The sequence below is a fragment of the Theropithecus gelada genome, chromosome 10, assembly GCF_003255815.1.
Source record: "Theropithecus gelada isolate Dixy chromosome 10, Tgel_1.0, whole genome shotgun sequence".
Classification (NCBI taxonomy): domain Eukaryota; kingdom Metazoa; phylum Chordata; class Mammalia; order Primates; family Cercopithecidae; genus Theropithecus; species Theropithecus gelada.
This window is the reverse complement of record NC_037678.1, coordinates 69,675,865-69,697,426: the sequence shown is the minus strand read 5'-3', so window position 1 is coordinate 69,697,426 and position 21,562 is coordinate 69,675,865. Positions and strand designations below refer to the sequence as shown.

The 21,562-nt window shown below is 50.4% G+C and overlaps 1 protein-coding gene across 1 annotated transcript; it reads right to left on the bottom strand.

The window, feature by feature from the left end:
* Positions 1 to 1,273: 1,273 nt before the first annotated feature.
* On the bottom strand, positions 1,274 to 19,479 carry SUN5 (Sad1 and UNC84 domain containing 5). Its single transcript, XM_025399930.1, has 13 exons — positions 19,309 to 19,479; positions 17,913 to 17,971; positions 17,638 to 17,712; positions 16,366 to 16,432; positions 15,230 to 15,291; positions 12,813 to 12,862; positions 11,505 to 11,539; positions 10,802 to 10,910; positions 6,975 to 7,053; positions 5,140 to 5,255; positions 3,220 to 3,387; positions 2,591 to 2,677; positions 1,274 to 1,451 (listed from the first exon to the last, which is right to left on the bottom strand). The coding sequence occupies exons 1-13, from the start codon at positions 19,383 to 19,385 to the stop codon at positions 1,305 to 1,307; spliced, it is 1,131 nt and encodes a 376-aa protein (XP_025255715.1). The 5' UTR covers positions 19,386 to 19,479; the 3' UTR covers positions 1,274 to 1,304.
* Positions 19,480 to 21,562: the final 2,083 nt, after the last annotated feature.

Here is a 21,562-nt window from a genome sequence, read left to right as displayed (position 1 = left end):
CTGGGAAGGGCATGAGGGGGTGGGGGAAGTGGGGTTTTTCAATGGATTCGCTTTTTAGCAACCTCAGTTTGATTTGGCTTTTTAAAAACAAGAATGGTTTACAGAAAGACTGCCCTAATGATGCCAGGCTGGACGTGTGTGGCTTCCAGGTCCCCTGATTGCTGGGAGGAGCAGGGAGCAGCAGGGATGTGAGGTGACCCCTTGAAGCCCATTCCACTGTGAGGTCCATCAGAGATGGGCTTGGGCCAGGTGCTGGAGGAACCCTGGGTGCTGGCGTGGAGGCCTGGCAGATGGCCAGGGTGGCAGATTCTGCAGCAGGGCAGGCTGGTGCAGGGTGCCCTCCCTGGAGACAAGCATATTTGTGATCTGTCCACCCTTCTAATGCCCAGCTGGCCCTGTGCCAGCATCTCCACTTCCCTGCCCCTGCCTGCCAGGAATTCCCTCCTTTGAAGGCTCCAGTTCCTGCTGCCATTCCGGCTGGGCCAGTCTGCCCTATTCTGGAGCTCAGCCCCTCCCAGAGGACTAGGCCTCCTATCACTTGTCTGGGGCCAGAGGTTGACAATAACCTCGAGGATCATTTACCCAGCACCCATCGTGTGTTATGCTCTGTGCTGAGAGCCTTGTGCACACAGCTGCTGTAGGTACCAGGAATAGGCACTGTTTTTAGCACCTCTATAAGCTCTCAAGACAATGCTAGAGCAGGAGGGACCTCAGCTATGGCAAAGATTACACGGACAAAATATGAGTGACTGAAGTTTGCGAAACAATACTTACATACCTGGAAAAACTGAAGTCCAGAGAGGGTGTCTGACTTGCGCAATGTCACACAGTAAATTGTCAGTATGATGTTGAAACACTCCACAGTGGGTAGGGTTGGGACCTCTGATCTATCACCTTGTGTGACACAATAACCAAAATCCTGTCCGTATTTTATGGCTAGGGAGACCGAGGCTCCTAGAGGGTAGGGTGCTGACCGATGTCACACATAGTTTGGGGACAGAGCTTAACTTGAAGCAAGAAAGACTTCTCACATACGGGAGTCAGACTGCTTGGGTTTGAATCCTGGAGCTGCCATTTGTTGGCTGCCACCTGCAGCAAGTCAGTTTGCTGCTTGGAGCCTTCACTGTCCCCATCTGTGAATGGGGTCTCCTGGGGCTGTTGAGAAGGTGCCTGGGCACCCGGCATGGGATCAACCATTGCTAACCGTCAAATGCTCAGAGGACAAAGGCTAGCCCACTCTCTCTCTTTGGGGCCAAAAGACACTCAGCCTTGGTCTGGGGGTGAAGAATAAATTTTAATCTCTCTCAGGGTAGGGGTTCTGGTGAGGCTTGCTCTCCGGGCGGGGCCACAGAGCCATGCACTCGCACGCGGTACAGGCAAGTGAAGGCTGGGTTCCCCCAGTTGCTTGAGATCTTCACCTTGACCGCACCGAAAGCCCGGGCCGGCTGATTCTGGAAGAGAATCAGTCACAGAGGCAGCTCACCCATAGACTCCCACCCTGCCTGTCCAAAGGTGGGAACTTTCCCATTTCATAGGTGGGAAAACTAAGGCCCAGAGAGGAGGATGGACCGTCCCAAGGCCTCACAACAAGTCGATATTCAGGAGTTCTTACTGAAGATGCTGAGGTCAGAAGGACGGACACACTATGGGTGAGGAAATGTCCCAGCCTTGGTGCTGTGGGATCTTGGGCAAACCTCCACCCTTTCTGGGCCTCAGTCCTCCACTCCTGCCCTGCCCCCTACCCCATAAGATGGGAGTGGTAATATCTGCTTCCCAGGATTGCCGTGGGCATGAAATGAGATTTGGGGGCCAGGCGGCCTCTGGAAGCGAATCAGTCACAGAGGCGGCTCACCCATAGACTCCTGGCACATAGTAAGTGCTCTGTAAGTGAGGCCCCTCCCCGTTTTTGCCAAGCAAGAGGGGGTGGAGCCTGTGTTTATTACTCTCCCTATCTAGTGCAAAAAGTGGGGCAGGCTTGGCCTTCACTGGATGGTTTCAACCTCCCAGGGAATGACAGAAGGGGAAACTGAGGCTCCAGAGAAGCAGGGCTTGGTCCAAGCTCACACATAATTTGTGGTTGGGCCGAGATTCGGGCCAGTATGAGTTTGATTCCTAAGCCTGAACATTCGCCCTGTCAAGCCCCAGGGCCATTCCAGTGGTCACTCCTCCGGACCTGCTTCTGTCTCCAAACCCCTCTCCTTCAGGCCTCAGTTTCCCCACCTGTGGTTGGATCAGGTGCTGATTATGGGGTCACCCACTAGGGAGACTCTGCCTTTAGAACCAGCAGCCCCTGCCCAATGGGAACCTCTTGCTCAACGTCTGCTGTCTCTGGGAAGAAACGCAGCAAGACGGCTCCCGGGCGCATCAGGGAAAAGGGGACACGGCCACAGGCGGTGGGATCTCCCTTGAGTCCCACTTGGTCCTGGGTAGCGGCTCCCACTCTCTGAGTCTCAGTTTCCCTGTCTGTCAAACAGGTTAGTCATGACTGGGCACCTCCTGGTGATACTGGGGGATGAAGAGGGGGCCCTGGGTACAGACTACACACTGTGCATTCAGCAGGTGCTCAGCACAGGCGGCTCTTCGCGGGTACCTGGAGTGGGAACATCTGGATGATGCTTTCTGGCTGAAACTGAAATGCCCCCAGGAACACCTCCTCCTTGGGGGAGCCCTCCATGCCCTGTGGAACCAGAACCAAGGTGATGGTGTCAGATACAAGCAGGGCCTTCAGAGGGTGTCTCCCCTCTCCAGTGGAGACTTGCACACTCCCCAGGATGGGAGCTCACTACCTCTTTGGGCACCGTTTCACTGCAGCACAGTGTAATGAACAGGAAAGAGCACTGGCCTGGGAGTCAGAGGCTAAGGGTCTATTTCTAGCTCTGCCATTGACTTGTAGGATTTCCCTGATCCTTCTCTGGACCTTATTTTACTAAGATAGTTCAGATAATGCTTCGGACCTTCTTAGCAAAATGGGGGCTCCATGGTCTCTGAAGATTATCTTAGCTCTGAAAAGCTGGGTTTGAAATAGAGTAGCTGTTTATCCCCTACCCTTGAAGGCTAAAATCAGACCCCAGCCCTGGCCACTTCCAGCCTTAACCAAGCTGCATCCAGCCCCTCCAGCCTGCATGCGTTGTGCAGACGCTGCTTACCCCAGGCCTGGAATACCACTGTTGGAAGGTTGTCCCCTTAGCTAAGCATAGCTCCCTACAGGGGAGTGCTCACGTAGATGACGAAGTCCTTGGGGGCAGTGTCCAGGCTGCCTGATGGCGAGATGGTCTTGGGGATGTGCTGCAGTGTGAGGTTGGACAGGTAGACCTTCTGAGCCAATTGGATGGTCACCTGGCCGCGGTTACCCTCAAACGCCCAGCAATTGCCAGGTGTCACGCTGGGCTAGAAGAGGCAAGTACAATAAGGGATATGCTGGGTGGGTAGGGGGGTCATCCCACCTTTGATCCCCTGCACTTCCTGGGCCCTCCTGGGTAAGCCAGTCCTTTCTTGTCTCCAAAGCTTGGCTCAAGTGCCACCTCCTCCAGGAAGCTCTCCTGACTGCCCATGCAGGGGTAAGCCTTACCTCAGTTCAATGCAGTAAGGGAGGGGCCTGCTTGGGGCCTCCCAGCCTCCACCCGCTCCCCATTGGCACCCATTCATTCATTAATTTACTCACTCACTCATTCATTTATTCATTCATTCATCCCTCCCATTATTCTTTACATGGTCTCACAATCACCCCATGACTTAGGCACCATCACTATCCCCATTTTGAAGGTGAGGAAACTGAGTTGGGGGAGCAGGACAATGACTGGTCCAGGGCCATGCAGAGCTGGAAGTGCAGCCCAGGGAATCTGACCTTGGAACTTGCCATTAACTACCACAATCTCCTGCCCCACAGGAGGGGAAACAGGCCCAGGGAGAGAAAGAGGTTTGACGGAAATCACCCAGGAAAGGCGATTACTCGGTGGGTTCTGAGCCTTTGGAGCCGTGGCATGGACAGTCCTTATCTGAACAGTAGATGCTAGCCCAGGGGTGCAGGGGGCTGTGGGCGTCAGGGAAGGCCTCCTGAGGAGCTGGGGCCAAGGGAGTTGAGGAGCCAGCTGGGAAAGGGAGCTGAGGGAACAGCACAGGAAAGGACCAGGGGCGAACCAGGCTCGATGATGTGGGGACCTGGAGAGCTCAGTCAGGCCGGAGCTGGGAGAGGGCCCAGGAGTGGCAGAGTCTTGCCTGGGCTGCCTTTCACTACTGCTCCAAACCTGACGGTAGCCAGTGCTTTGCAACCCAGTCACTGCCTCCCATACCCCTGCCCCAGCCTGGATGTGGGCACCACCCTGCACTCCCGGGCCCTGTGCTTGGCCTGTGCCCCTGGGTTCTCTCTGCCTGCAGATCTGCTAGTCCTTGGCTGCCTCCACCAGGAAGCCCTTCGCCCCGTCCAAGCTGAGCAAGGTCAATACCCCAGCTTGACCTCAAGTGCCAAGATCTTGGAGCTCCTTAAGGTAGAACCCACGGATGAGTGGCTTGTGACCTTCCGGCATCACCCAGGGTCGGCCACTGGGATGAGACTCTCAGCTGGTGTTCACTGAATGAAGGCACCTGCTTTGTGACCAGGACAAGCCCTTTCCTTCTCTGGGCCTCATTTTCCTCATCTGTGAGGCAGGATCCTGGAAGGGTGAGGAGTTCAGGTTTGAACTCTGGCTCTGCTACATACTAGTGACCAGCTGTGTGGCTGCAGTCAAGTGACCTGGCTCTTTGAGCCTCAGTTTCCTCTTCTGCAAAATGGGTCTATGATGGGTCCATGCCCAGTGTAGTCCTGAGGTTTCTCTGATCCTCAAGTCTTAAGGGCTGAGTGGTGGGGTCTCTTCCAATGCCAAAGCAAGCTGTCCCTCTGCTTCACTCCTACCCTAGCCCCAGCAGCCCCTGCTGTCTGTTCTCACCTCCTGCCCCCTGCCTTCTTCCCAGCCCCTGCCTTGTCAATAGCCCCCTCCTTCTGTTCCCTGCCTTTGCCCCGCATGTCTCCTGCTCCTACCTCTAACCCCGCCCCTGCCCCCACTCCCTTTGCTCCCACCCCCTACCTCTTCTGCCAGCTCCTGTCCCCAAACCCTGCCCAGACCACTCCCCTGCCGCTGTCCCATCTCCCGCCATCCCCCCTGCCTCGAGGATCACGTCTGGGGGCTGTGCGTAGTTCCACAGCTGGATCCAGTTCCAGTAGGAGTGGGCCTTCTCATGGTTATAGGTGGCTGATGTGTGCTCAAAGTCAATGCTGGCCCCTGTATAGGAGAAGAGGGTCTCAGTCAAGCAGCCGGGCTTCTGCCTGGTAGAGGGGCCCACTGACGGGCCCTCACTATGTACCAGGTGAGCACTTTGGATGAGTCACTGGTCCTGTTCTCCTCTAGGAAATGGGATTACAGCCATGTTAATAATGGTAATCATGGTGGCTATTTATTTATTTATTTATTTATTTTTTGGGGGCAGAGTCTTGCTCTGTCCCCAGGCTGGGGTGCAGTGGCGCGATCTCGGCTCACTGCAACCTCTGCCTCCCAGGTTCAAGCAATTCTCATGGTGGCTATTATTAGCAGAGCCATGGTGGTGGCAATGGCCCTCACGTCATAGGGCTGCTGTGGCGCTGAGATGAGCCATCAGAGCACATTTCCCAAAGTGCCTGGCACAGGGTGAGCGCTCCCCATGTAACAGTCTTGTGATGACGAACGATACCCATTGTGCAGAGGAGGAAATTTCAGCTCTGGGAGGCTAAGTGAGGCCCCGCATCACTCAGGGGCTGGGCTGACACTATCTGACCCCACGTCTCACTGATCCTGGGGTGCCCGAGTTGGCGGTGCTGCCTGGTAGGGGTCTGCGCCCCAAGCCTGCAGCCCATACTTCGCCTCCTCCCGGCTGTCCCTGAATGGCTCTCACCCGCCTTCTCACAGCCTCCCTTGGTCTGAAATACTTTCTCTCCTCAGCAAGTCTCAGCCCAAATGTTCTCCTGAGTGGGAGGCCTCTCGGCCCAGGTCCCCTCCCTCCTCGCCACCTGCCTTATTCTTCCGGAAGCACTGATTCTTTTTTTTTTTTTTTATTGAGACAGTCTGGCTCTGTTGCCCAGGCTGGAGTGCAGTGGTGCAATCTCAGCTCACGGCAACCTCCGCCCCCCGGGTTCAAGCAATTTTCCTGCCTCAGCCTCCCGAGTAGCTGGAATAACATGTGCCCATAGCCACGCCTGGCTAACTTTTTTATTTTTCGTAGAGATGGGGTTTTACCATGTTGGCCAGGGTGGTTTTGAACTCCTGACCTCAGGTGATCCACCTGCCTCGGCCTCCCAAAGTGCTGGGATTACAGGTGTGAGCCACCGCACCCAGCCAAAGCACTGATTCTTGACTGCGGGGTGGGGATGGCTCTGTCCTGCTGACCTGTGTGCCCAGCACCGGGTTTGGAGAAGAGTGGTGGGTGGGGGCGGTGGAGAGGTAAAGCTGAGAACAGCCCGAGCACATAGTAGGGGCTTTATAGATCTTCTGTAACGTGGAGGGTCTATGGATTCCTGTGCTCTCTCCCACCCCACCCCGTCTCCCATACCCCACCCCGTCCCCATACCCCACCCCGTCCCCCATACCCCACCCTGTCCCCCCACCCCACCCCTATCCCCATACCCCACCCCGTCCCCCAGACCCCACCCCTATCCCCCAGACCCCACCCTGTCCCCCAGACTCCACTGCATCCCCCATACCCCACCCCTATCCCCCATACCCCACCCTATCCCCCATACCCCACCCCTATCCCCCATACCCCACCTTATCCCCCATACCCCACCCCGTCCCAGACCCCCTTGAGAAAAAACAAAATTGTAGCAAGAAAACCAGCTTGGAGCTGAGGTCAGCTCTGAGGATGAACTTCCCAGTGGCAGATGGAGTACCACACCAGAACTGAAACCCACCCTTTGTAGAGCTTTGGAGGATGCTTGAGGCAGTCAGATGGTGGGGAAGAGGGTCACCTACCTGTAGACTTCAGGGCAAAGTCTGGCTTTTCGATGTAATCACCATGTATCATCTTCATTATTTTCTGGGCCACTTTTTGCTGAGAAGGCAGAAAACACAAGTTGTCCCCTGGTGTGTTGTCACGGACTGTGATCTCCACGTGTCCACGGGAGGTAACAGGGGGCTGCAGGATGCTGTCCTCTCCCTAACAGCCTGCCCCTGCCTGTGGAAGCCTGTGGCTCTGTGAAAGCCCAGGAGACACAAAGCCATCCTGACCCCACCCGTGGGTTCACTGGGTGCTTTCAAGTCCATGTGACCGGATGTCATACGGGGGTCCCGGAGTCTCAGTGCGGTTCAGACAGGGGCTCCGACGTCAGGCCAACCTTTACTGTTGTGGGGCCTTGGGCAAGTTACTGCCCCTCTGAGACTCGATTTTCTCGCCTGTAAGATGGGGACAATAATCGTGGCTCCCTCCCACTGTAGGTCCATAAAGCCCCTACTATGTGCCAGGGCTGTTCTCGGCTTCACATATGCTCACCCTTTCCCCTCCCAGCACCCCTAAGAAGTATCACTATTATCATCCTTGTATTAAAGATGAGAATACTGAGGCACAAAGGTGTGGCTTGTTCAAGATCACCCAGCTGGTATAAGGCAGAGCGATCACTGTGGTTCCAGAGTTCAGGCCCTTAACCATTCCACTCTGCTGCCAGATGCAGATGGCAAAGCACTTAGCACAGTAGGTGCACAATAAATACCAGCTGTTCTTTTTATTAGACTCTTCCCAGTGGTGGAAGATTCTGTTTTCCAAAAACGACTGCAACAGGGTCTCCCATTCCAGGCTCTTCTTTCAGGGTGACCTCCCACTGAGAGTTGGGGTCTCAGCCCACCAGTCTGGGCTTATGACTATGGCAGAAGTGATGCTGTGTGACTTCTGGGGCTAAGTGCTAAAAAACGATACAGCACTGCTTGGTTCTCTGGGCACACTCACTCTTGGAGGCCAGCCGCCATGTTGAGAGGAAGCCCAGGTCACTACTTTTTTAGTAGAGACGGGGTTTCACCGTGTTAGCCAGGATGGTCTCGATCTTCTGACCTCATGATCCGCCCGTCTCGGCCTCCCAAAGTGCTGGGATTACAGGCTTGAGCCACCGTGCCCGGCCCCGGCTAATTTTTTTTATATTTTTAGTAGAGACGGGGTTTCGGTCTTTAGTAGAGACCGTGGTCCCGATCTCCTGACCTCATGATCCACCTGCCTCAACCTCCCAAAGTGCTGGGATTACAGGCGTGAGCCACCACGCCCGGCCAAGTCTTTTTTACTTTATTCTGCAGGGTGAGAAGTGGTATCTCACTATGGCTTTAATTTGCATTTCTGGTTGTTAATAATGTGGAGTGTCTTTTCATGTATCCAGTGGCCATTTGGATTTTGTCTGTTGCCTTTTGGGGGAGAGTGCCGTTTCTTATTGATATGTAGGAGTTCTTATGTGTTCTGGGTAAACATATTTTATTGGATGTATATATTGCAAATATCTTCTCCGAGGCTATAGTGTAGCTTTTCACTCTCAATGGTGACAAAAATGTCTAATTTTAATTAAGTCAAGTGCATCTACCTTTTATGTGCAGTGCTTTGGGTGTCCTATTTAAGAAACCTTCACCTGTCCCAACAGAAGCCCTCTGTTTTACCCTCTCCAGAATAACTTCTAGTCTTCTGCTGGGGAGCAGAGAAGTCACTCGGCTTCTCAGAGTAAGAGGGAGTCCCCAGGGAATCTGGAGATTCCTCTTAAATGGCTTAACACCCAATCCTCCACCCCAATTACAGAGGCACCCAAGACCACCAATCCTGAGCTTTTTGAGGATGGCCAGTTTCAGATTCAGATTTCTCATTTTTGCTAAATCAGTGGTTCTCAATTGGGGATTATTTTGCCCCCTGGGGAACAGTTAGCAATGTCTGGAGATATTTTGGGTTCTCGTCTTCAGAGCCTCTGATTCAGAAGGTCTGAGTGAGGCCTATTAATTAGAATTGCTAACATTTTCCCAGGTGATACTCGTGATGCAGGCACGTGGGCCGTACTTGGCGCTCCATTGCCCTAGAAGGGGTGGTAGTGAGTCAATACTGTGCTTCAGCTGCATTTCACCTGGGGGCACTAAACCAATTCTGGGCACAATTAGCAGCCGAGACCACGTTTGCCGCTGGCAGAGAAGGCTGCCACCAGGTCCAGAGATTTTTGCATTCATGCAGGGGTGAGAGACAAATTTGGAGACTTGTGAGGCCTCAAACATATGGTAAGTCTTTGCCACTAAGACAGTTGCCAAATTTTTGAAGCTGCATGGGAAGGAGTCTAAAGAATGAAGCTTAAAACCTCTGGATAAATCTTTTAAAAATTGTGATCCAGGTCTGTCTGAACTAGCTTAACACATGTCTAGATAGAAGTGACCAGTCTATTTCATCTTCCTTATAAAGAAAAAGGGAACTTTCTCTAGTGGAATTATAATTATTTGGAACAGCTGCAGTTCTTTCATATACAATGTTCAGAAACCACTAAAAGTTACTAGACTTGAAGAGGCAAGACCATATGATTGACACCCAAGATAAAAAGCAGAAAACAGAGGGAGGCCACAGATGATCCAGATATTAGAGTTAGCAGACAAGGATTTTTAAAATAACTGTTGTTAATGTGTTAATTAAAATAAAGGAAAAGATGGACAACATAGGTTAAATGTTGGAGAATTTCACCACAGAATTAAAGTCTGTGGAAAAAAATCAAGTGTATATCCTAGAACTAAACAATGCAGTATCTGAAATTAATAACTAAGGCTGGAAGCGGTGGCTCAAGCTGTAATCTCAGCACTTTAGGAGGCTGAGGCAGGTGGATCACTTGAGGTCAGGAGTTCAAGACCAGCCAAGTCGACAGGTGAAACCCTGTCTCCACTAAAAATACAAAAATTAGCTGAGCGTGGTAACACGCGCCTGTAATCCCAGCTACTCAGGAGGCCGAGGCATAGGATTCACTTGAACCCAGGAGGCAGAGTTTGCAGTGAGCCAAGATTGCGCCACTGCACTCCAGCCTGGGTGACACAGGGAGACTCCATTAAGGAAAAAAAAAAAACAAAAAACAACTAAATGCATAGATTTAATAGTAAATTGGAGAGACAGAATGATGCAAGATTATTAGTAAACCTGAAGAAAGGTTAATAGGAAAATATCAAAACATAAGCACATACAGAAAAATAATCAAAAACAAACCAGGTAATAGCATAGGAATCACATGAAGCATTCTAAAGGCCTTCAAAGCATAGGCCTAGCATAGGTGTAATTAGAATCCAAGGAAAGGAGACAGATAATGGAAAGAAGAAATATTTTAAGAGATAAAAGGTAAAAGTTTCCCAAAACTATTGAAAAATATCAACCCACAGATTCAGTAAGCTCAGTAAACCCCAAACCAGTTTATATGAGGAACATTAGAGACAAAAAAGAGTGTTCTACAAGCTCCCAGGGATAAAAAATAGATCAGACTCAAAGGATCAATAATAAGACTGACATTAGACTTCTCAATAGCAACAGTATAAACTATAATACAGTGGTGGGCTTCCTTCAAAATTCTCAGGAGAAATTATTTCATATTTAGAATTCTATACCCAGCCAAACTATCAACCAAGTGCAAGGATAGAAAAAGATGCTTTTAAAAATATAAGCACTAAAAAATATACTTCTTTCACTCTTTTCCTGGAAGTCACTGGGGGGTGTGCTCCATCAAAATGAGAGATAAAACCAAGAAAGAAGACTTGAGGTATAGGAAACAGGACATCAAACAGAGAGAAATTAGATGTTTGGGGCAGAATGGCCAGTGTCTCACCTCATCAGACATGGCTTCCATCTCCTGGAGCTTGGCAATGAGCAGGTTCATGCTACCTCGGAGGTCCTGGATTTCCCCACTGTGATGTCTCACCTTCTCCTGGTACAACCTTATCAGGAAGGAGTGATAACAAGAATGGGTTGATTTGTGATGCTGTTGTTGTTACCCTCAGATTTTCCCTTTGCTAGTTGGCTCTCAAAGAATGAGTTTCAGAGTTTCCTACTCTCTTGGTCCCATCCCTCAACCCATTCACCAGGTTATTATCTCTAAAACATTACTTATTCTCTTTTTTTCTGCTTGGAATATCCTTATGCCCAGCTCATTCCTTCCAAATATTCCTATTTTGTCTGCAATTAAGGATGCTGCCATCATGTGGTGTCTTGGTTAAAATTTCTTCTCAGCTACCATTTGCCGAGTACTGACTATGGGTCAGGAACTATTCAAGACACTTCACATCTTCTTTAATGCCCATAGTTGCCAAGAGCAAGATGGGTGTTATGCTTCATCTCATAAATGAGGAGTCAAAGGCCCAGAGAGAAGAGGTGACTTGCCTAAGGTCAGCCATGTAGAAGGTATGGGAGTTAGGATTTAAACCCAGGTTGGTCTGACTGCAGAGCCTACATTTGTAGCCAATACACCTCAGATTCTGGCTATAGCTCTGCTTTTTAGGTAATAATATGGTTACTCAGAAGATTCCTCTTACCTCAAGCTCTGCAGTGGACCATTTATGCTGTCATCCTGGTGGAGTATTGAGAAAAGTAAGGGGTCTCCTTCAGGTGGCTTAATCTGGCCCCAGGAGAACTTCATCCATCTATTCTCCCACAATTATAAACCCATACATTCATCTACTTTCCTGTTGACTCTTCCATCCATCTACCCACCTATCATTTATCCAAACTCTAATTTACTGTCCTTTTTATTCATCTATCCACACTTTTATCCATCCAACCACACCTTCATCCATCCACCCTTTTACCCACCCACCCTCATCAATCTCTTCTTCCAACTCCCCAACCTCCCCGACCTGTTTACACTCCAACCCATATACCTCTATCCATCTACCCACTCTTTCATCCATCCATCTATCCACCAACCTACCCATCCACTCATCTATCCCATCTGCTCTTCCATCCACCCATCATTTCATCCATCTATTCACCTATTCATGTATTCATCTAGCCTCCTATCTCTTTCCCCCAGTCCTACATCCATCAAATCCAACCTTCCATCTGTCCATCCTCCCATCCATTCTCTCTCCATGCACACTCCCATCTGGCCATCCAGTCATCCAACACTGACAGTGGCAACCCTCTTGCTGGCACCAAACTAAACATTGCTGCGGTGAATAGGACCTGGCTCCTTCTTTCAAGAAGCTGCCAGTACAGTTGGAGAGACAGTCATGACCACAGAAAATTATAGGAGGAAAGAGGAATGTGACCACTTCTGCCTGGGTGTTTCTAGAGGAGGTGACATTTTAGCTGGACCTTGACGGATATGAAGGGGTTTAGAAGGAGGAAAAGAGGAGAGGGAGGTACAGGCCTTTTGGATCCCCTTTCTGAGGTCCTCCGAGACTTTTTGCGGACCTCAAGTAGGAGTTTCGCCACTTATTTCCTCCTCCTTCCTCCTCAGAAACCCGAAAGCAAATGAGTATCATTGCTGTTAAGCAGAATGACAAGCTGCCTTAAGTACAGAAATGTGTTCCCTGTTATCACCACCCCACTTTAAGTGGGGCCTTGAGAAAGGAGAGATGGGTCATCTTTGAGAGTAAAAGACAGGAGAGCCATCTTGGAGGAGGGACTATCGCATCCAATCTTTGAAAGTCACCTCTGGCAGAAGAGATGGGTTCTAGGTGGGTGGCACGATGAAGACAGAGATTTGGATCTGGATCTGGGTTAAGTCAGGAACTGATTAGGGGCCTGATTTGGTGAGAATGAGTGGAGCTATGGAGGTGATATTGACTGGTTAGGGTGAGACCAGTCAGCCGTGGGGCCTGAGGGGGGTGCACACTCACCTGCCAGACTTTCATTTTCGATGGTAAGTGAATAGAAAACATCCAGAATCCTGTGAGGCCATGAGAATAAGAATGAGCCATTTAACATGCAAGATGAAGAGCTTAGGCACTGGAGTTAAGGCGTCTGGGCTCAAATCCCAGCTATGCCACTTGCCAGCATTGTGCAACACTGGGGGAGTTACTTAATGCTCTATGCCTCAGTTCCCTCCTCTGTAAAAATATGAATAACAATAATATCCACTTTGTGATCAAATGATATCAAATGTGTAATATGTGGCACATCAACCAAGTCATCTGTGGCTCTCCCTTCCCTGTTCCAACTCTACTGGGGACAACTGGCAAAGAGAAGAAGGCACTCTGCATTTTATGATCTCCATGCTGGCTGAAAAGCCACCATTCAAGCCATTATTTAAAAGTCTTGAGGGTGCGGTGGCTCACGCCCATAATCCTAGCACGTTGGAAGGCTGAGGCAGGCAAATCACTTGAGCCCAGGAGTTCAAGACCAGCCTGGCCAATGTGGCGAAACCTGGTCTCTACAAAAAAATCCAAAAATTAGTCAGGTGTGGTGGTGCACGTCTATAGTCCCAGCTACCTGGAGGCTGAAGTGGGAGGATCACTTGTGCCAGGAAGTCGAGGCTGCGGTGAGCTGTGATCCACTGCACTCCAGCCTGGGCAATAGAGTGAGACCCCGCCTAAAAAAACCCAGCTTTTACTGAGGCAAGAGAATCGCTTGAACCTGGGAGGGAGAGGTTGCAGTGAGCAGAGATCATGCTGCTGCACTCCAGCCTGGGCGACAGAGACTCTGTCTCAAAAAACCCCAAAAACCAAAAAACAAAAACAGCCTTTAAAATTTATTTGTTGTTCTTGATAAAACCCTCAACAAACTAGGAATAGAAGGGAACCTCCTCACCGTGATAAAGACCATCTATGAAGAACTCACAGCTCATATCCTCTTTAATGGTGAAAGACTGGGCGCTTTCCCCCTAAGATCAGGGATGAGACAGGGATGCTTGTTCTTGCTAATTCTATTTAACACGGTACTGGAGATTCTAGCCTGGCCAATTAGTCAAGAAAAAGAAGTAGGCCAGGCGTGGTGTCTCGCACCTGTAATCCTAGCACTTTGGGAGGCTGAGGTACGATGGTTTGAGGCTAGGAATTCTAGACCGAACTGGGCAATACAAGACTCCATCTCTACAAAAAAAAAAAATAAATAAATAAACAAAAATAAAAAAATTAGCTGGGGGTGGTGGTGCACGCTCATAGTCCTAGTTACTCAGGAGGCTGAGGTGGGAGGATCACTTGAACCCAGGAGTTCGAGGCTTCAGTGAGCTATCAATGCACCAGTGCACTCCAGCCTAGGTGACAGAGGGAGACCCTGTCTTAAAAAACAAAAAAGAAGTAAAGCTCGTCCAGATTATCATGCAGAAAAGAGTTAAACTACCACTATTTGCAAACGACATGATCTTGCATTAGAATTCTAAGGGATCCGAGATTAGGTGTCTTGCCTTGTGTTGTAACTAAAAATTGGGTTCAGCAAGGTTGCAGGATATAAGATCAAGGTACAAAAAGTCAGCGGTATACACTAGCAACAGATAACCTGAAAACAAAATTAAGAAACCCATTTCTAATAGCATCACAATAAAGGTGTTATTTAGGCCGGGCGCGGTGGCTCACACCTGTAATCCCAGCACTTTGTGAGGCCAAGGCGGGTGGATCATGAGGTCAGGAATTCAAGACCAGCCTGGCCAAGATGATGAAACCCCATCTCTACCAAAAACACAAATATTAGCGGGGAGTGGTGGTGTGCACCTGTAATCCCAGCTACTCAGGAGACTGAGGCAGAGAATGGCTTGAACCCGGGAGGTGGAGGTTGCAGTGAGCCGAGATTGTGCCACTGTACTCCAGCCTGGCAACAGAGTGAGACTCTATCTCAAAAAAAAAAAAGGTGTTATTTATCGAAGTCCTAGTTGTTGGATTTTAAAGCAGGACAGTTCTCTAGGATTCAGTGTTCATTTTCCCACGGGAAGCTGATTCTCCCTGCTTCCCCCAACCCCAGCCTCCACTCCAAAGCCAGTATATTTCAGTGGAGGGAGGAGATTCCTTTGCTTGGGAAAGCTAAGTTGTGTGGTAGGAGGTTGCGGGCGGGTGGCTGGAAAGAAGCCATGGAAACCCAGAAAGCGGGAGTAACAATGTTTATAACACGGTTTGGGGAGAGCTTTATAATTTCCGAAGCATTTCTTGGCTTCCAAAATATTTTCATGGTCATCACTTAATTTCATAATTTTCACAGCAACACCCATCAGGCGGATGGGGAAACTGAGTCATGTGGAGGGGCAGTGTCTTGCCCAGTGTCCTATAATCAGTGCCAGGGCCCAAGAATACCTCGACCTGGGACTGGGCAGGGCCCTGGGACGCACCGAAAGCACAGAGGAGCAGAATGCCTGTCTTCTCCATGAGCTTCTGGCACAGCAGCTTGCATCTGGAAGGCAGGGAGTGGTGGTCAAGGTCAGGTGGGCGAGGCCCTGCCAAGTGTTCACCCTCCTCTTTGTCACTCTCCTTCTCCGTAGGCATGCTGTTTGCCCTATCCCTTCTTCTCTCCCTGGTAAACGTGTCCTTCAGGATTCAGCTCAAATGTCCCCTCCTCCAAAGAGCTCCACAGGCAGCACTCCCAGCCCTCCAAGCTTGCATGTTTTGGTGCCTGCCTTTCCCGCCTGAGTGGGAGCTCATGAGTGGCAGGGCTGAGCTAGGCTCAGAATAGATGTTAAGAAAACATTTAAAATTTAAACTTCAAATGAATGAATGAATGAGGTGGATATCTCTGCTGGAGCTGGGAAGAATTTCCAAGGACAAGAAAGGAAAAGGGAAAGAATGGGGCAGGCCGTCAGGGCAGGAAGAACAGCATGTGGTGGGCTGGGTGCGGTGGCTCATGCCTGTAATCCCAGCACTTCGGGAGGCTGAGGTGGGAGGATCGCTGGGGTTTGAGACCAGCCTGGGCAACATGGTGAAACTCTGTCTCTACAAAAAATACAAAAGTTAGCCAGATGTGGTGGTGTGTGCCTGTAGTCCCAGCTACTTGGGAGGCTGAGGTGGGACGATTGCTTGCACTTGAAAAGTAGAGGCTGCAGTGAGCCGTGATGGCATCACTGCACTCCAGCCCTGGTGTAGAGTGAAACCCTGTCTAAAAACAAAAAACAAACAAACAAAAAACTTAACAGCATGTGCAAATGTGTGGAGGCGGGAATAGGAATAGGAACGGTGTGTCCAGGGAGTGAGAACCCTGGCCTTGCTGCCCAGTGGGTCCCTGGCAGGAAGCCAATTGAGAGCAGCTTGGAAAGGAAGGGTGGGACAGGATTCCAGCGCCCTGCAGGCTGAGGGGCTGGAGCAATGGGGGGCCACAGTGGTTCTGGGGTGGGGGTGTTTGATAATAGCCAGGTTTGGGATAGCTTTTCTGGTCTGGCTACCAAGGGGTGATCCAAACTGATGGAGGGGCTGTTATGGTCCCCAGCTGCCATTTCCCCCTCCCCATCACCCTCCCGCTGCCTTCCCTGCTCACCTGCACGTGTTGAACAGAACCTGCTGGGCCTGAGTTCTCAGGGAGCAAGCAAAACAGGTGAACCAGGCTGTACAGGAGACAGAAAAGCAGTGAGTCACTGTGCCCTCATCTTCGTTCCACTACAAGGACCTGCTGACCTTTCTGGGGCTGGGGGAGGCCCTGGAGCTGGGCCACTCTCTCAACTTGTTGGCTGAGCCCAGGACAGCACCGGGCTCTGCTTATGGGTACGCACTAGCCTGGAATGAGTACCGGTCACTACAGGTGGACACTGCTTGCCACTGGCAGTTAACAGACGTTTTCTTTCTCCTTCCTTCCTTCCTTCCTTCCTTCCTTCCTTCCTTCCTTCCTTCTTTCTTTTCTTTTCTTTTCTTTTCTTTTTTGATGGAGTCTCACTTTGTCGCCTAGGCTGGAGTGCACTGGCGTGACCTTGGCCCACTGCAACCTCCACCTCCCGAGTTCAAGCAATTCTCTTGCCTCAGCCTCCTGAGTAGCTGGGACTGCAGGTGTGAGCCACCATGCCCGGCTAATTTTTGTATTTTTTAGTAGAGATGGGGTTTCACCGTATTGGCCAGGTTGGTCTCAAACTCCTGACCTCGTGATCTGCCCGCCTTGGCTTCCCAAAGTGCTGGGATTACAGGCTTGAGCCACCGTGCCTGGCCAATAGACAATAGTGACTCAGGAGCACAAAAGGCCTGGAAGGTAATAATGCCCATTTCTAGACACTGGGAGCTTGGCAAGAGTGGGGGCCTTGTCTGGTTTATCCTAGAATGCCCACTATGGAGCTAGGCAAAAAGTACGGACTCAGAATGGACGGGAAGGTGAGAGGACACAGGGTGGATTGAAGAAGGAAGAAGGGAATGGCTGTCTGGCTTGGAAGATGGATGAATCGGGAGATAAGCGAGAGAATGGGAGGCTGAGAGGATGGGTGGATAAACAGAAAGAGGGATGATTGGGTGGATGTGCCTATGAAATAAGGTCTGGGTGAATTGATGAACTCAACAGGTGGATAGATGGGTGAAACCAGCAGCCAGACTGGTGGTAGAGGAGGGTTGGCAGTTAACTCGTCCTCCAGACTGTAAGCCTCCCTCCCGGTTCCCCTCTCCAACCACCAAAGACATTGGCAGGAATGACACCTCCGATGGGTGGAACTCCAGAGTTCAACCTGCAGCTCCCCACCACCCCTGCAGCCCAGAGCAGGCCTTGCCACCCCCAGGTGGACCCTCTCCCCAGGCCCATGTTGATGACCAAGGCGATTATTCAGTATATACGTACACACACATCCCAGCATGCACTGAGTCAGGCCTAGGGCTTGGGCATTGATGCGCACAGGCAACAGGAAGTTGTCATCTGCAGAGAGCACAGAACTGTCATGTCACTGCCAGCCTCTGGATTTGGTGCTTGCAGAGACCTGGGGAGCATCCAGAGCTTGGTGCAAACATCCCTGCCCCCTGCCCCTTGCTGGGTAGCCCCAGGTTGCCTGTTTGACATCCCTGAGCCTCAGCCCCTCAGCTGCCCATGAAAATACCAGGGCACCTGTCCTTGCTCACTCATGTTTGAGGAGGTGTCCTCTACCATTCTGCTGGTGTTCCGGCCTCGCTGGACAATCCTGGGGATGATAAGATTGACGGTTGCATTTTACAATTATGAGGAACGTAGTGTCCTTGGAATGTGCATACCGCATTCCAGATTGGGGAGCTGAGGGGCAGAGAAGCTTTCCCAACACCACCAGCCTGGGATTCAGGGACAGACCCAGGTCTGGCTGACCCCAAATCCAGGTATCCATCAAGGAAAAGACCCAGGTTGCAGTGGCAGTCACAGGTGGTTGTCGCCATGTCCCAGAGGTTGGCAGAAGCCTGGTTTTGTTCCTTTGTCTGCTCCTACCCCATGTGATTTTAGGCCATTTTGATTGGTCAAAGCCTGCCGTTGTGCTCCCATTCCCTGTGCTGTGATTGGTTCAAGCGTGAGGAAGTCTGCAGGGGTGAGGTGGGGTGGGGTAGGGCGGTGGTTATGCGGTAAGGGACTTGGGGGAAAAGTTAGGTTTAGGATTAGCTAAATGAGAACCACAGAAAACGATACTTATTCTCCTTCCCCTAGACGGCCACATTTCTGCATGATATCTGAAACTGTGGTGGCCATCTTGTGACCATGAGAGGGGACTAAAAGAGCAAAATGATGATAGGAACCTGGGTCTTGGGTGGCAGAACCAAGGAATTAATGCACTCCGGAGCCCCCTGCACCTTGGGACGTCTTGATATGTGAGATTTAAAATTTTCCCTTATTAAGTCAAAGCTCCCTAAACATTTTTATCATACCCTCAGTGTATTTATATTGGTTTATTAATAAATTATGTATACACCCAATTATACTAATACATTATTTACCCTTCCCAAATGTGCAGATTTAGTGATAACATTCCTGAAAAATACAAATTAAAAGAGGATGAAAGACATACGTTCTACCATGGCCGTTTCTTTTCTCACCTTTGCGGATTGTTTGGTATACTCTCTTGGGATATACACCCAGATTTGGGTGCCCAGAGATAGGCATCATTTTGAGTTGGAATTTCTGTCACCTGCAGCCAGAGGCCTTCTGACAGATAAAGATGGCGAAATACTTGTTTCCTTGTTTCATATCAGTCTCCTGCACTAGACTGTGCGCTCCATGAGGGAAGGGAGCACATCAGGCTGATGCCACACCGTGTTCCCTGTCCTCTGTGCATTGCCTGGCACACAGTAGATGCTCAATATACGTGCTGAAAGGATGGCTGCCTCGCCACTTCCTGGCTGGGAGACTTTGGGAATACCACTGCCAAACCTCTCTGGTCTTGCTGGCTGCCTCTGTACAGTACAGTTGACAATGCTGCTCACCTCCAAGGACAGGGTGGAGGGGCAGCATTTTGTAAACTGCAAAGGGCTGGGCAAAGGGAGGGGGTGCCCTCCTCACCTCCGGGGTCTGGGATTGTGGGCCACATCTTCGAGTGGGGCACCTGGGTCCCCAGGGCTCCTTGAGGACCGTGGCATCGATATCCTTCTCTAGGACTGGGGATGGAGGCGGGGATCTCTGGGAGCTGGTGAGAAGGAAGTGGCTGATGCCTCTGAATGTCCTCTGAAAAGTGCCAGTGGAATCTGCCAGGATCAGTGGAGCAGTTGGCACTGTGACCTCACAGAGCAGGTGAGTGAAGGGACAGGGGGTGGGGGCTAGTCTCCAGCTTGGCTCTAGAACCTCCCCCAGAGGAAGCCATTGTGACCCACTTTCCTTTTTTAAGATGGGGAAATTGAGGCATCAAGACAGGAAGGGCCATGCCAGGGTCTCAGGAGCTAGACAGGGGTGAGAGCTGAAGCTCCAGTAACCCAACCATGCTTTTCCGTGTTCCCTAGATCCCTTCCTGCCCCAAGCTTCCCAGGTTTTTCACCCTCTTAGGTTGCCTGTGAATGCATTTTGTAATGCTGAGCTTCTCACTGGTGGACATTGTGCATAACACAAAATACATGGCATGTGTTGTTGTTTTAATAAAGTTCTACTTTTTGGCTGGGCGCGGTGGTTGATGCCTATAATCCTAGTATTTTGGGAGGCTGAGGCGGGTGGATTGCCTGAGCTCAGGAATTTGAGACCTGCCTAGGCAACATGGCAAAACCTCTTCTCTACTAAAAATACAAAAAATTGGCTGGGCGTGGTGGTGTGTGCCTGTAATCCCAGCTACTCAGGAGGGAGGCATGAGAATTGCTTGAACTCGGGAGGTGGCAGAGGTTGCCTTGAGCCAAAATTGCGCCACTGCACTCTGGCCTGGGCCACAGAGTGAGACTGTCTCCGGGGAAAAAAAAAAAAAAAAAAAAAAAGTTCTACTTTTTTACTGGGAAAAAATAAAAGCATAACCAAGTGGAAATGTCAGGCTAAGTTTTTTCTGTTAGTCCTGCCTGTAGGGAGCTTGACTATTTGGACAGCAAAACTAAAATGAATTCACTTTTGCCCCCTGGTGGCAATTGCTTAAAATTGCAGGCTAATGACCAATGGGATGGAAGTGGTCCACATACTAAAACTTGAACATGTAAATATGTTAAGTCACAAGGCAAAGGGGAGCTAAAACTAGAAGAGGAATTTAAGTTGCTAATCAGTCGATCTTGAGATGGGGAGAATACCCTAGATTACCCATGTGGGTGCAATGTAATGAAAAGGGTCCTTATAAGTAGAAGAGGGAGGCAGGGAGATGGCTGCACAAGAAGCACTCAGCTCAACATGCTGGCTTTGAAGATGGAGGAAGGGACCAGGAGCCAAGGAATAAGGGCGGCTTCTAGAAGCTGGAAAAGGCAGGTGGACAGTTCCTTTCCTACAGCCTCCAGCAAGGAAGGCAGCCCTGCCAATACTTCCTTGATTTTAGCCCAGGGAGACCCATCTGAGACTTCAGACCTCCAGAATGGTAACATGATAAATTGTATCTTAAGTCACTAAGTTTGTGATAATACATTACTGCAGCAAGAGGACACCAATGCAAACCCCCTGAGAATATTCAGTGAAGGGGAAACTCTGAAATGCCACCACTACAATTGTTACAAGGGTCTTTCAAATGTATACTCATTCATTTATTCATTCAACAAATATTTATGCATGCTAGTATGGTCCAGGTGCTGGAAACAGGGCTGAGCAGAACCAGCTCCCATCCCTGTAGATGCAGGCAAAGTGGCTGGCAGAACATTCTGCATATGGCAGGTGCTCACCAAATGGTACTTACCATTGCTGTAGGGAGCTGGTTGAGATCTGAGATGGGCTGGTGAGAGTCTCCCTCTTTTATGTCTACTGGCTGTCAGCCAGATGGCTCCTGTGCTGGAAATATTTAGGAAAAGGAAGTGTCCAGGCCAAGAGCAAACACCAAGAGCGGCTTTGGTCAATATTTGCACCTCTGTCCATTGAGTCTGCTGTTTGCATCATCGGCTATGGTGAGGGTGCAGGAGGGCCCTGTCTTATGCACTGGTGGACAGACCAAGGCCAGGAGCAGGGTGTCAGGGAGCTCACAGCAGGCTCTTCTCGTTCCTCTTTGCCTCTAGAATAGGGGCAGGGGAGCACTGATTGGGAGGCAGGGCTGGTTCAAGTGAGCTCCAGCTGCTCAGGGGAGGGCTTGATGGTGTCTGTGGTCAGCTTTGTAGGCACTGGTGGGGGCCTAGCACAGGGTGGGCCTAGGAGCTGGGCCTGATATTTGAGCTGG